The sequence below is a fragment of the Halichoeres trimaculatus genome, unplaced genomic scaffold (assembly GCF_033239565.1).
Source record: "Halichoeres trimaculatus isolate MK-OKI-2021-1 unplaced genomic scaffold, fHalTri1.1 fHalTri1_scaffold_12, whole genome shotgun sequence".
Taxonomy (NCBI): domain Eukaryota; kingdom Metazoa; phylum Chordata; class Actinopteri; order Labriformes; family Labridae; genus Halichoeres; species Halichoeres trimaculatus.
Window position 1 is genome coordinate 23,806,759 of NW_027437190.1, and position 12,404 is coordinate 23,819,162.

The window sequence follows — 12,404 nt, forward strand, 5'->3', positions numbered from 1 at the left end:
TGTTCAATCTATTGATCCATGTTGCCCCCACAGCGTTCTCACCTTCCACAGTAACCTGCACCTCCTGGACATGTCTCTGAGCACCTGGGTGGTCAGTAACTGAACACCTGTACCTGACAGAGAGACTAAATAACCCAAGACATCAGAATAGCTGAATGGCCTGTAAACATGATGCTGCGGTCTGATCTGAGTGTGTGCAAGATGATGAATATTGTTTTTAATAACTGGACAAAAAGTCTTACGGGTCAGGCGGGGCAATGACGTCATTGAAAGATTAGTAAAACTTAGTTAATCAGTTTAGACTGGGGTGACAAGTGCAGCTTTTTAAGCATCCCAGCTGATTGATCAAACGTTTTGAACACCTTTACAGAAGCCCTGAATATTTTAGCCCTATTAAAATTAACCCAGTATTTATTTTATTATTATTTTTATTTATGTATTTATTTATTTAATTATTTTATTTTGTTTTATTTTATTTTATTTTATTTATTTATTTATTTATTGGGGGGGCATTTTGCTTTCCTTGTATCAAAACTATGTTAATGGGATTATCACACTACAAAGAACTCCGCAAAAAAAGCTGAGAGACACCACAGATACCCTTCAAAATTGTTCCTCCATTAATTTCTGTTTATGATAAACCAATGTAATGCCTTAAATGCCTTAAAATTAGAGTTTTAGATATGGGCTTTGTGCATTCAAAACTAAAGATGAACTTAGCTAAATGTTAGCTTACATGTGTACGCAGAGACACAAAATGGCCAAAAAACACTCTTTAAAAAACTTAAAGAATCATAATTAATGTTCTATATGCTAATAGTGCCAATAGTAAATAAAGAGGGGAAAAAAGAAAGTATAGCCACATACCTTTAGGAATGTCTAGGTTTGTTCATCAAGCTAAAGTAGCAGGCTTTTCTCTCCGCAGAAACTTTGACGCCTCCAAGAAAGAAACACGCTAATGGAGACGTTAAAAGGCCCGACAGGTGCGGTGGCAGCATCATACTTGGATATTTAAACTGTATATGTGTTGGTATGTGGCGCCTTCTTGTGGTTTAATTCCTCTGAAAACAACGTTACCGGAGGCGGAAACACAGAGACATGTCTGAGCAGTTGCTAGCAGCCGAAGAGTGGAAGAGAGGCTGATCGGCTAACTGAGTGTTTTCACGTACATTCGTTCCTAAAGCACAAATTTCGTTTGACGGGATATTGATGTCATATTGTGGAACTCAAAACGGCGGGTAAGCGTGTCAAAATGAGCTGTTTTATTTGTTTCAGTGTTTTATTCCCCCGTCGGTATCCTTTGAGCTAGCCGGCTAGCTAGTTAGCCAGTTTATGTAATCATGGCGGTTGTTGTCGTGCAGCGCTGGCTCAAGCTGGTTATCTGACAGAAACATGTTGTATATGAGATTTGAGAAGAATACTGGTGGCTTACAATGGCTTTTGTGTGAAAAGACGATCACAGGTTGTTGAAAACACGCGTTCAATCTCTTTACAATGTGTCGGAGACAAGTCAGCAGTGGTTATTTTGGTGCTAGTTTATGGCACCGTTTTAAAATGATTCCAAAGGTTTACTCAGTTTTCTGTTATTTTATTTTCCTGTCCTCACAGACGCCGCAGCAAATGGGACCAGCCCGGGCCCGGTCCTGGTCCTGGCTCTGGTGGGATGGGGGAGGCTGAGGCTGCACCCACTGGGGCTCTGGATGCTGCAGCTGCTGTGGCCGCCAAGATCAATGCAATGTTAGTAGCAAAGGGAAAACTGAAACCTTCGCAGATAGGAATCCCGGGACCACCTGACAAGGTAAGGACCGGTTATGTTATGTTGTATGTTAGAATTACCTCTTGGTAAGGCAAGTCTAGTTTATAAGCACTTTTCATACAAGAGCCATTTACGACTCTTTACAGAGTGAAAAACAAAACTGTAACATCCGTAGCATTACGGGAATATGCCTAGAAGGAAACACACATTCTGTACAAAATTCATGTACGAGTGCAAGGGAATTTTATTTGGCTAAAGCTCTATGACAGCTTAATGATTTAATGAAAAGCAGACCTGCTGTATCAATTGAATGAATCCTTTTCATACTTGGATGTACCATGAGAGTCATGCTGGTAGTTAAGACTTTTCTCTGTATCTCTTAGGGTTAGATATACCCAAGTTTAATCATTATTTTGCCATTAATTGTAAAATTATTATTGTAATAGATGCATATCTCATGTTAATGTACATTTGAGCAGATGTTTTTTCACAAAATCAGGTTTTTCCCACTATCTTGCTGTTTAATCGGTTGAATCAGATTTTCTTCAATGTTTACTGAAATAAATACAATTAAATAAAGTCTAAAATCTCATCTTTGTGAAAAATACTTGAGTTAATTTGGTAACTTGGTGTGTGACTGAATCCCGTATGACACAAATGTATGCTAAATCAATACGGACATCATGCTGATGTAAATAATTATATCCTTCTCCTCTCTCAGGTTATTGGTATTGCAAAGCCCCCAGCCCCAACAAAGGCCAAAGATGACCTGGTCGTAGCTGAGGTTGAAATCAATGACGTCCCTATCACCTGTAGGAACCTCTTGACTCGTGGGCAAACACAGGATGAGGTCAGTAGTAATGTGGGCAATCAGGTCTCATGAACTTATGGATGTTGCATGGGTTTGTGGAGTATTAAGCATCCTATTGTCTGCAGATCAGCAAAGTGAGTGGTGCTGCTGTTTCAACCAGGGGTCGTTATATGACTGCAGAGGAGAAGGGCAAAGCACTACCAGGGTGAGTTGTCTAAAACCACGTTTTCTGTTACTGATCATGAAATGTATTGCTGTAGTGATGCAACCTTTCTGCTTCTTCCATGAAGGGATCGACCTCTGTATCTGCACGTCCAAGGACAGACAAGAGATCTTGTAGACAGTTCGTATTTGAACAGACTTACTATCAGCACTCATGTAAGCTTATTTTTATTATATGTGATGCAGTCAGACTGATCATTTCTTTCCTTCCCTTCTAAGGGGCAGTTAATAGAATCAAAGAGATCATCACCAATGGTGTGGTGAAGGCTGCAACTGCCTCATCATCTTCGTCAACCTTCACCCCGAGTGCAGCTTCAGTAACAGTTTACCAGCAGCACAACCCAGTGCCTCCCTCACTGCCTCCCATAACCCACCACAAATCACACTTTCAGTCTGGGGTAGGACAGTTTTCTATTGTCTTTTATATCTCGTGAACTAAAATTATCCTGCTTTTAATTGTGCTTTTGTCTTAATGTGTTTAATTCACATTAATTATTGCAGTATATGTTGGTAATGCTTGTTGTTGTGACATGACCTTGTGTTGTTTTTTCCCCCAGATGCACTATGTTCAGGATAAAGTTTTTGTTGGTCTAGAGCATGCTGTCCCTGGGTTTGTGGTCAAAGAGCGGGTTGAAGGTCCTGGCTGTTCGTATCTGCAGCACATCCAGGCTGAGACGGGGGCTAAAGTCTTCCTCAGAGGAAAAGGATCAGGCTGTTTGGAGCCAGCTTCTGGACGAGAAGCCTTTGAACCCATGTACATCTACATCAGGTGTGTGTGGGTGTGCTATGACTGAAGAAAGATTAAGAACCTGTCCCAAGACAATAGCTGCATGTGCAATAGTAGGTACAAGCTGGACTATTTTGCTATGTGGTAGTATGACTAAAACCACTTATAACCATTTCTCTCTCCAGTCATCCTAAACCAGAAGGGCTCGCAGCAGCAAAAACTTTGTGTGAGAACCTGCTACAGACGGTGAGTAATATCCTGTATTGTGAAAGAATATTACCATACTTTGTCCAGTTGTTTGCTTTTCCATTCAAACTACAAAAATTACTCTGTTAGTAGCTTAACTACAACAGATGTTGAGCTGACAACAGTTCCTCCAAGCTGACTGATTTCTTGTAAGAATGATCATCACCAGCTATCTCTAGGAAAATGAGCTTAAACAATACAATTGTCTGTCACCAGGTCCATGCAGAGTATTCTCAGTTTCTCAATCAAATGAGCTCAATGATTCCTTCACAACAAGGTACGGTACAGCCCATAATTACCAAAACTTGGAGTAAACTGTTGCTTTTCTCCAGTTCACAGCTTCAGTAGCCTCAGTCAGGACTTATTTCATTATTGTTAAAATCAGACTATTCCTTCTCCTTCAGGCTTTGCACAGCATCCAGTGGTAAATGGGATGCTTCCACAGCCTCCTTACTACCCCCCTGCTGGATTCCAGCCCAGCTACCCCATGCCTGTACCACCACCACAGCCACAGCCACAGCCTGTCCCCCCACCATACACCGTTCCACCTCCAGTACCTCCCACAGCACCTGTGGCTGTGCCTCCTCAGTACCCCCTTCCCCCTGCCCCTGCTCCTGCTCCCAACCCAGTCCCAGCTCCCGCTCTGGTCCCTGCACCAGCTGCTGCCGCTCCGGGAACTTTGCCGCAGGTATGAAATGACAACAACTTGAGTTGTCTTAACCTTGTATATGAGGCTTAAGAAGCAACAAAGCTGTTTTTTCTCCTTGCTGCAGACTCTTCCTCCTGTACCTTTTCCTCAAACAGCGGTGCCTCAGCCCAAAGCTCCGCCCCCTGCCCCCCAAGCCAACCTGCCACAGAAAAGACGCTTCACAGAGGAGGTTCCAGATGAAAGGCACAGCAGCCTACTTGGATACCAGGTATTTTCAAACTTTCCCATATTTAACCAAGAGCCTTGGCATATTCACCACTGCCTTTTTTGATCCAACTTGTTACCCCTTGGTACTCAAGTTTTATCATATTGTTTTATCTGTCAACCCTAAGTTAGCTCTGCCTGTTTCTACTTTGTTACTGCATTGTTTGTGATTTATCTGGTACCATTTTTCTTTTTTTTCTCTTTTTTATCTAGACAGGTTAATAAGATGCTGGTTGCTATTGTTCACCTCTGTTTTACTTAGTTTTCTGTTGTATAGAATTTCACAAGAAGGCTTTTTTACACTGATAAGTAGGGCTGAAACAATTCCTTGAATAATTCGAGTAACTTGATTACAAAAAAATGATCGAGGAATTACCTGCACCTTGATGACTTGTTTAATTTTAAAAGATCAGAGAATGGTGTTTCGCCTGGAATACTTTTGATATTGCAAATAGAACAGACACTATATTTAGTGACTTTTCAGAGGCCAGTGACAAATATAGTTTCTTTTCTGTATTTTGGAGACTGACGTGAAAGCATGCGTTGATCTGCATCACTAGCGGCTTCTCAATGAGCTGGGCGTGCTGAGCCCCTCCCCTATCCAAAATCTCTCAGTAACAGACCATCACAGACGGACGTCTTGCTCACAGCAGTCTCAGAGCTCATATCTCGTCAGATTGCATTGAATTCAAATCATATCATCCAAAGTCACTTGTTTTTCCACCTGTTTGAAATAAATTTTCATTTGATAAATAATTGCTCTTTAACTGAACAAAAAATTGTTTTATCCAACTGCTCAGTTAATCAATGGGATTTTCTGTAGAAAACTCTAATACTAAGATATTCAATAGCCGCAGCCCAACTGATAAACTTCAGAATTTTTTTATGGTGACTTGGAAATAGTTTAATCAGACCTGTGGTAAGGTTTTCACAGCTATATAATTTTAAACTGAGTGTTAGCGAAGCTATAAGTGATTTACTTGGATAGTAGTGTTAGGGCAGGGTATAGTAGAGAATGTCTGCTAATCGCACCTGTGTGTTTTTCTGCTCATAGCATGGACCCATTCATATGACTAATTTAGGTGCAGGCCTCCCAGTGGGCAGACCAGAGACTACAGGACCCCCACCACAGAGTTCCTCCGGCCCACCGGTTGAGAGGGACAGGTGCGAGAGTTCATTTATTATATTTAATTGACATAAATTCCTTTTTTTGGATGAAAAATGAACAGTGTGCAGCTGGGTGGTCCTGTTTACCTGACACTATTTCCCTTTGACTTTTATAGTAGGCAGTTAATGCCTCCACCTACATTGCCTGTGAATGGAGTGAGACCCAAGATGGAGGAGAGAAGGGCGGCACCAGGCCCTGTGGGTAAGGACTTATCCTGTGGGTTGACAAATCCCTGTCCAAATCCAAATCCACAGTTCCTGCCCATGGACTGTGCCGCTTTCAATAAGCCTCGATCTGCTCTCTACCTTTATGTAGACAAGCGAAATTTAAATCCTTTCCTGGACCACTAGACTGTGTCTAATGTCGGGGCTCTTAGCTGAGATTACTAAACAGGTGTAACATTAATCCCAGGCAGACATGTTATCACATGGGATTGCTGGAGAAGCTTTAATTTTTTTCCTGGTTTTAATTAATGGAGCCTCACTTCTGTGGCCGGTCAGAGTTTTACACGTGCTCTCACTCAGCCTCAGCCTCTTTTAAACTTCTTTCAGTTCTTATAGGGTTCTTCTGCTGTGACGAGAAATCTCCAGATAGAGAGGTGGAGCAGTGACCCCAAGTTTTCATAGTCATAGTACTTTACCGTCATCGTGTTTTGATGACATCATCAGTCTGGCTTGTCCATGATTTGTTGTCTTTCCTCACTAACGAGAATCTCTCCTGTTTTGTGTTTTTCTCTTTTTCTCTGTGTTTTCTTCTCTTCCATGTATCTCTGGGGGTGATGCTGGATTCTGATTGGGGGTGGGGCACGACTCTTCCTCTGACGCTGTCCCGCTGCTCGATCGGATGACCCTATGCTGTCGCTCCCCACCAACCAATGGCTGCCTTCACTGGCTGCCCCCTCCTCCAATCTTTTGAAACATTCTGATTTAAATCGATTAACAATTTGTTTCTCCCTAAATGTGTGTGATATAATTATCTTTTACCTGTCTTTTGAGATGTTTCTGCTGCTGTTCTTTTTGCTTCTTGTTCCTCTGCCCCATATTTCTCTCCTTCCACGTGCCCCTTCTCTCTTTCTTGTGTTTCCCCTCTTCTTCTTTCAGAGCCTGCTGTGAAGAGACTGAAAACTGGTTTGGTGGCATACACAGGTGACTCATCTGATGAAGAGGAAGACCACTCAACCTCCAAAGCCTCAGGGCAAGGTAACCCTGGGGCAGCTCCCCCTACCTCCACCTCCTCAGGCTGGACACAGGGCTATCGCTGCCCTCCTCCACCACCCCCTCGTGCTAAAACACAAACACAGCAACAATCTATGCCTTTCTGGATGGCACCCTAAAACATGACAGATCACTCTGAGCACTCTCTGCAGAGTCTTACAAGCTGTTCGCCATAACTGAGCCTGTTTCTTTCCCATTACGGTTATCTCACAGAGGACTCTTTGGTTGGAAACTTGGATTCTAATGGACATACTAATGACTTGGTGAACCCCTGTTTTTTTTTGTATTTTTGGGCACACATATAGTTTGGAGATGAACATTTGCAGAACTAGTCCTCCAAACTATTTGTGGATGTTTTGAGAGCAAAATTCTGCCTCTGGTTTTATTTAGAAGTATCAAAAGCTCATGCCCATTTAAGGGTTTAAATATAGTGTCTTTGTAGAAAACTAAATCACAAGGCCATGATGTCAAACATCACAATTTTTAATTTTGTTCCAAGTCCGAGTTTGTCAACCCCACCCCATCAAAACCTGTGGCACCATCCTTTTGTATTTGGGTCTTTTGTACAGATGATATAGACTTACATGTAGTAAACATATGGAACTTATTTCATGCTTTTATGAAATAAATAAACTTAATTTATTGCTGTGTTTGGGCTTGTATATCTGTGTTACATGTTTTTTCCTTATTAAAGGCTTTTCTGCTACATGTGGAAAGTTATACATCACACATCAAGTTTCTGTTTGCCAATTATCCTTTAACTTTTCCGTTTGCTCAAATAAGGACTAGATAAAGATAATCAATTGGATTTATTTATGGTACTGCCATTTATAGAAAAGTTTTGACTTCCTTAATGCTATTGGAAACATTTTTCCAATGAACTTTTTACAAATATGTTCAGTTTAAACTCGGAAAGGTTTTCAAAGTCTAAGAAGTATCATATGCATTTCATTTAATAGAACAATTAGTTTTCACTTTTTAAAACTATGTGTCAAAATAATTTACATAAAGCCTCTTAAAATGATAGGATGATGAAGCTTGGGGGGAATTCTCAGAGTAATATCTGTATTGTTTCATATCATCTCAATCTCTGGCTCTCTTGGTGGGTTTTTCTGGTTATACTGAGCAATGCGGCTCTCCATGACTGGCCTGAAGTGACGGATCAATCCCTGCAGGAGAAAAGCAGAAATTGCTTGGTTATGTACAAATGAGCCCTTGTTGACATTGTACAAATATCCAAAGTGAGGTTTTGTCACCTGCACAGGCCAGGCAGCTCCATCCCCTAGAGCACAAATAGTGTGTCCCTCAATCTGCTTGCTGAGTTCCCAAATCATGTCGATCTCTGAAACGGCTGCTTCCCCTCGAACAAACCTCCACATCATTTTATCCATCCAGTCAACCCCTGAAGCAGAGGATAGAGCAGGTACAATAAAACAATGGCAGAAGGTCACTGAGATTAATTTAGTTTGAGAGTATTATTGTAACATAAAAGCCATTTTTTGACATCTTTCAGTTTAAATAATCAACTTTCTTATCCTTGGTAGGACAATCTTTTGCTGATACAAAGCGACATTTGTTAAGGGAGTCACAGGGTTATAAATAAGTTGACCTTTTTGTTTCAATGTTAAAAGCATTGTGTAGTTCCTCACCCTCTCTGCAGGGGGTGCACTGTCCACAGCTCTCATGTTTGTAGAACTCAACCAGACGTGCGATGGCTCTTATCACATCAGTCTGAAAAAGACAAAAAGTTCACAGCTCCTCTTTTTTAGTTTTTTGCTGAATCTGTGCTGTACTGCACTTTTATTTTGTACAGTATTCAGATTTACCGATTTATCCATAACTATGATCGCAGCAGTTCCCAATGCAGTTTCTGCTCGGACCAGGTCATCAAAATCCATCAGAACATCGTCACACACATGGCGAGGGATGATGGGAGTGGAGGACCCTCCTGGGATCACTCCCAGTAGATTGTCCCAGCCACCCCTCACTCCGCCTGCACCAATCACATAAGAGGAGAGAGGAAGCCATCTACATTTAATCAACTGAACTAACACCAACACAGAGTCAGACTGTAAACACACACACACCTGCATGTCTCTCTATTAGTTCCCTCAGAGGAACAGACATCTCCTCCTCTACAGTGCATGGTGTGTTCACATGACCAGAGATGTTGAACAGCTTTGTCCCGGAGTTCCTTTCTCTCCCAAAGCTGGCAAACCAAGCCCCGCCTCGACGACAGATCGCAGGTGCCACAGCAACTGTCTCCACGTTGGAAACTGTTGTGGGGCATCCAAACACCCCTTGAGGGCCATAAAAAGCAGCAGTGAATTACCACTCAGAATTGCAAAAAATACTAATTTCAAGTCACCAAGATAAAATAAACCCTGGTAAAGATGATACAGGGGCTTTTATGTCACCTATATCTGCAGGGAAAGGCGGTTTGAGTCTGGGCTTTCCTTGTTTGCCTTCGAGAGACTCGATGAGGGCTGTTTCCTCCCCACAAATGTAAGCTCCAGCTCCTCGCATCACGAAAACATCAAAGTCGTACCCAGAACCACAGGCATTCTTCCCGATCAGCTTGGCCTTGTATGCCTCGTTTATAGCTACCTGTTTGAAGAGCAGAACGAATCAATAACAACATCCAGGGTAGGTAGTCAAATTATATATGTGAGCTTTTTATACCTGAAGATTGGATGACTCGTTGTAAAACTCTCCTCTGATATAGATGTAAGCAGCACGTGCACCCATGGCTCTCCCAGCAACCAGGCAGCCTTCTACTAGCTTATGGGGGTCATGACGCATTATCTCGCGGTCCTTACATGTCCCAGGCTCGCCCTCATCAGCATTCACCACCAGGTACTTGGGCCTTGGATGAAAAAGGAAATACAGTGATAGAAGGAGCTGTTAATGGTGTGGACAGTGGTGCTCACCTTGAGTGTTTCTACTCTGTTTTGCTCCAACCTTCCATCACTTGGTTTGTTCATGAAGCTCCACTTCATGCCTGTGGGGAAGCCTGCCCCTCCTCTGCCTCGAAGCCCTGAAATCTTCACCTCATTTAGGATCCAATCTGATCCCTTCAATATGATCTCCTTGGTCTTATACCAGTCCCCTCGTTTGAGTGCTCCCTTGAGTCTGGTGAAAGAGTCAGAGAGATTTCTGCTTACTTTTGATCTAAGTGCTTGATGATTTGGCAGACCAGCTTTGCTTTCTGTCTTTTTACCTCCAGTCATGCCGGCCATATAAGTTTGTGAATATGCGGTCTTGGTCGCTCAGAGGGCCAAACTTGGTCTTTTTTGGCTTTGTCTGAATTAAAGAGATTAAAAAAAAAGAAAAAAAAAACAGAGGTAAAGATGAATGTCAGGAATGAAAATGTTTTAGCAGCTTTTTTGATTTAAAAAAAAAAAAAAAATTGGATTTGTGTGCAAGTCCATGAAATATAAAATTGTTTTACTGTATTTTACATAAATGAGTGTGTATTTTTATTTTACAAGCAAACCATTTACTTTCGGTTGATAATGTGTTCTTGCCGCAACACATTCATAATTGTATGAAAGTATTTTGTTTCGTTATTAATTAGGTTATGACGTACCTATGAAGTTACGTATCAATGTTATTTATTATAACGGTATAAGCTAAACACGGTACACGGTAGTAAAAGTAGGCCTACCTGTGGCTGCGCCGCGGTGCTGTAGGTCAGACGCGGAGTGACCTGACGCATCACAGCTCCCCACAACTCCCACCGCCGCAGCATCGTGCACGAGCCTGTCCACAGTCAACTGACAAACTGCTAGCTTCTCCAAAACTCAAAGATGCCTCTCACGTGGCCCTGGCTGACTTTTAAGTCTACCAAACATCGATTTCTGATACCGTAGCAGAGCAAGTATCTGGGGGTGAAGTGTGGACCTGCGGCTTCAGCCTAATTAAACTAAGGAGATTAACGAACTACGTCAGATCCTGCCTCAGTTTCGAGAGCGGTATGAAACAGGTACTGTACCTTTCCCACATGACCACTGTCAGACTGTAAATTTACATGGGTCACGGGCCCTGTAGGGATTGAAACTACTTAATAACGAGGTACATTGTTCATTGAAAACAGGGATGTAGTTGTATTTTCTTGGCAAGAACAAACTACACGCCGATAACGTTGCCTTTGCAAATTTAAATGAAAAGCTCTGTTCACTGACTACCCACGGAAGCCACATAACTTCCGGACTAATTTTTTATCCCAGAATATAAAAGTTCTTTTAAATTTCAAGTTACAAAAAGTAGATATTTCGAAATCAAGAAATTACCTATCTCTTTACTTTCCCAAAATTTGTTAGCAACCAAAACATGCAAACCAAATTAAAGTATTGGTGGAATAGAAGTAACACGCTCTAGCATTAGCAGTTGCATATTGTTGGTGATTTAAAAAAAGAAAAAAAATCTTTGTCAAATTTAGCCCACGACTTCTGTCAAAAAATAGACCATTTCTTGCCACTCAGGCCTTGGTTTTTTAAATGTTAACTTTAATAAATGATAGTGAGGGTGGCAAGTTTCTTCCCCTTAAAGCACAACCACGTAAATACCATTTTAAGGCAGCTTTTCAATATATTTGTGTCCTACTTTGTAGACCCATGAAAAGGCTGTTCAGGTTGGTGTACACACACACACACACACGTATATATATATATATATATATATATATATATATATATATATATATATATATATATATATATATATATTTTTTTTTTTTTTTAAGTGTTTGATTATAAAGTTTTACAACACAAGTTTATTACGCTTTGGTTAAGAATTACTGGCTCGATATTTCTCACAGTGAATCTATCATTTTGTTGGGGTGGCAATAGCAGGGTAACTCACAACGATACACAATACAATGCCTACAATTCAATAATATAATGAGAAGTGATTCTGTTGTAAATTAAACATTAGGAGAAATTCACATATTGGCACATCGCAATACCCGATTAACTAAATATTTCAAAATTCCTTAAAAAAAATAAAATAAAATGCATGATTAATGTAAACTCTACAAGGGATCAAGGAGTAGTGACATTGTAAGGAAATTGCAAGGGAAATTGTATCGGTGGTGTATATTCTGAAAATGAAAACTGATCAACATAAATCAGGATGATGATATTATGCCATGTTCATATTTTTTCTCACCCCCAGCAGTAACAGCACATTAACAGTAAAAATTAATCAGAGTTGCTAAAGATGTTAAAAGTGTTTCCATTTCTTAGTTTGTCCACCAGAGGGCACAATCTGCCTTTTAATTTATTTTTTAAACTTCTTAGTCCCTAGCAAGTACATGTTTACCCAACACTCTTCTTTTCCAAACTCA

The 12,404-nt window shown here is 41.0% G+C and overlaps 2 protein-coding genes across 3 annotated transcripts; one reads left to right on the forward strand and one right to left on the reverse strand.

Moving 5' to 3' along the window:
- The first annotated feature begins 1,054 nt into the window (after positions 1-1,054).
- Positions 1,055-7,700, forward strand: khdc4 (KH domain containing 4, pre-mRNA splicing factor). Of its 2 annotated transcripts, none has more exons than XR_012599382.1 (14): positions 1,055-1,238; positions 1,609-1,798; positions 2,478-2,606; positions 2,693-2,772; positions 2,858-2,910; positions 3,009-3,187; positions 3,347-3,558; positions 3,702-3,762; positions 3,979-4,039; positions 4,167-4,450; positions 4,536-4,679; positions 5,758-5,839; positions 5,959-6,044; positions 6,944-7,006. XR_012599382.1 is itself a non-coding variant. In XM_074684294.1 (14 exons), exons 1-14 carry the CDS (start codon positions 1,210-1,212, stop codon positions 7,174-7,176), a joined length of 1,851 nt encoding a protein of 616 aa, XP_074540395.1. In that variant the 5' UTR covers positions 1,057-1,209; the 3' UTR covers positions 7,177-7,700. The 2 variants fall into 2 exon arrangements, 1 of the variants encoding a protein (XP_074540395.1); XM_074684294.1 differs by having other exon boundaries at positions 1,057-1,238; positions 5,730-5,839; positions 6,944-7,700.
- Positions 7,701-8,055: 355 nt separating this feature from the next.
- LOC141801130 (NADH dehydrogenase [ubiquinone] flavoprotein 1, mitochondrial-like) lies at positions 8,056-10,909 on the reverse strand. The gene is made up of 10 exons (XM_074684064.1): positions 10,725-10,909; positions 10,278-10,360; positions 10,019-10,189; positions 9,740-9,923; positions 9,475-9,664; positions 9,145-9,357; positions 8,884-9,050; positions 8,707-8,788; positions 8,314-8,459; positions 8,056-8,226 (listed from the first exon to the last, which is right to left on the reverse strand). Exons 1-10 carry the CDS (start codon positions 10,806-10,808, stop codon positions 8,131-8,133), a joined length of 1,416 nt encoding a protein of 471 aa, XP_074540165.1. The 5' UTR covers positions 10,809-10,909; the 3' UTR covers positions 8,056-8,130.
- Between the last annotated feature and the right edge of the window lie 1,495 nt (positions 10,910-12,404).

What these genes read in the sequence shown, in the direction of transcription:
- khdc4 (XM_074684294.1), top strand. Translation starts at nt 1,210, where the DNA reads ATGTCATATTGTGGAACTCAAAACGGCGG. An exon ending in TCCCGGGACCACCTGACAAG is followed by an intron (nt 1,799 to 2,477) that starts GTAAGGACCGGT and finishes CTCCTCTCTCAG; the next exon opens with GTTATTGGTATTGCAAAGCC. An exon ending in GACAAGAGATCTTGTAGACA is followed by an intron (nt 2,911 to 3,008) that starts GTTCGTATTTGA and finishes TTCCCTTCTAAG; the next exon opens with GGGCAGTTAATAGAATCAAA.
- LOC141801130 (XM_074684064.1), bottom strand. Translation starts at nt 10,808, where the DNA reads ATGCTGCGGCGGTGGGAGTTGTGGGGAGCTGTGATGCGTCAGGTCACT. An exon ending in GCACCGCGGCGCAGCCACAG is followed by an intron (nt 10,361 to 10,724) that starts GTAGGCCTACTT and finishes TCTTTAATTCAG; the next exon opens with ACAAAGCCAAAAAAGACCAA. An exon ending in TATGGCCGGCATGACTGGAG is followed by an intron (nt 10,190 to 10,277) that starts GTAAAAAGACAG and finishes CTCTTTCACCAG; the next exon opens with ACTCAAGGGAGCACTCAAAC.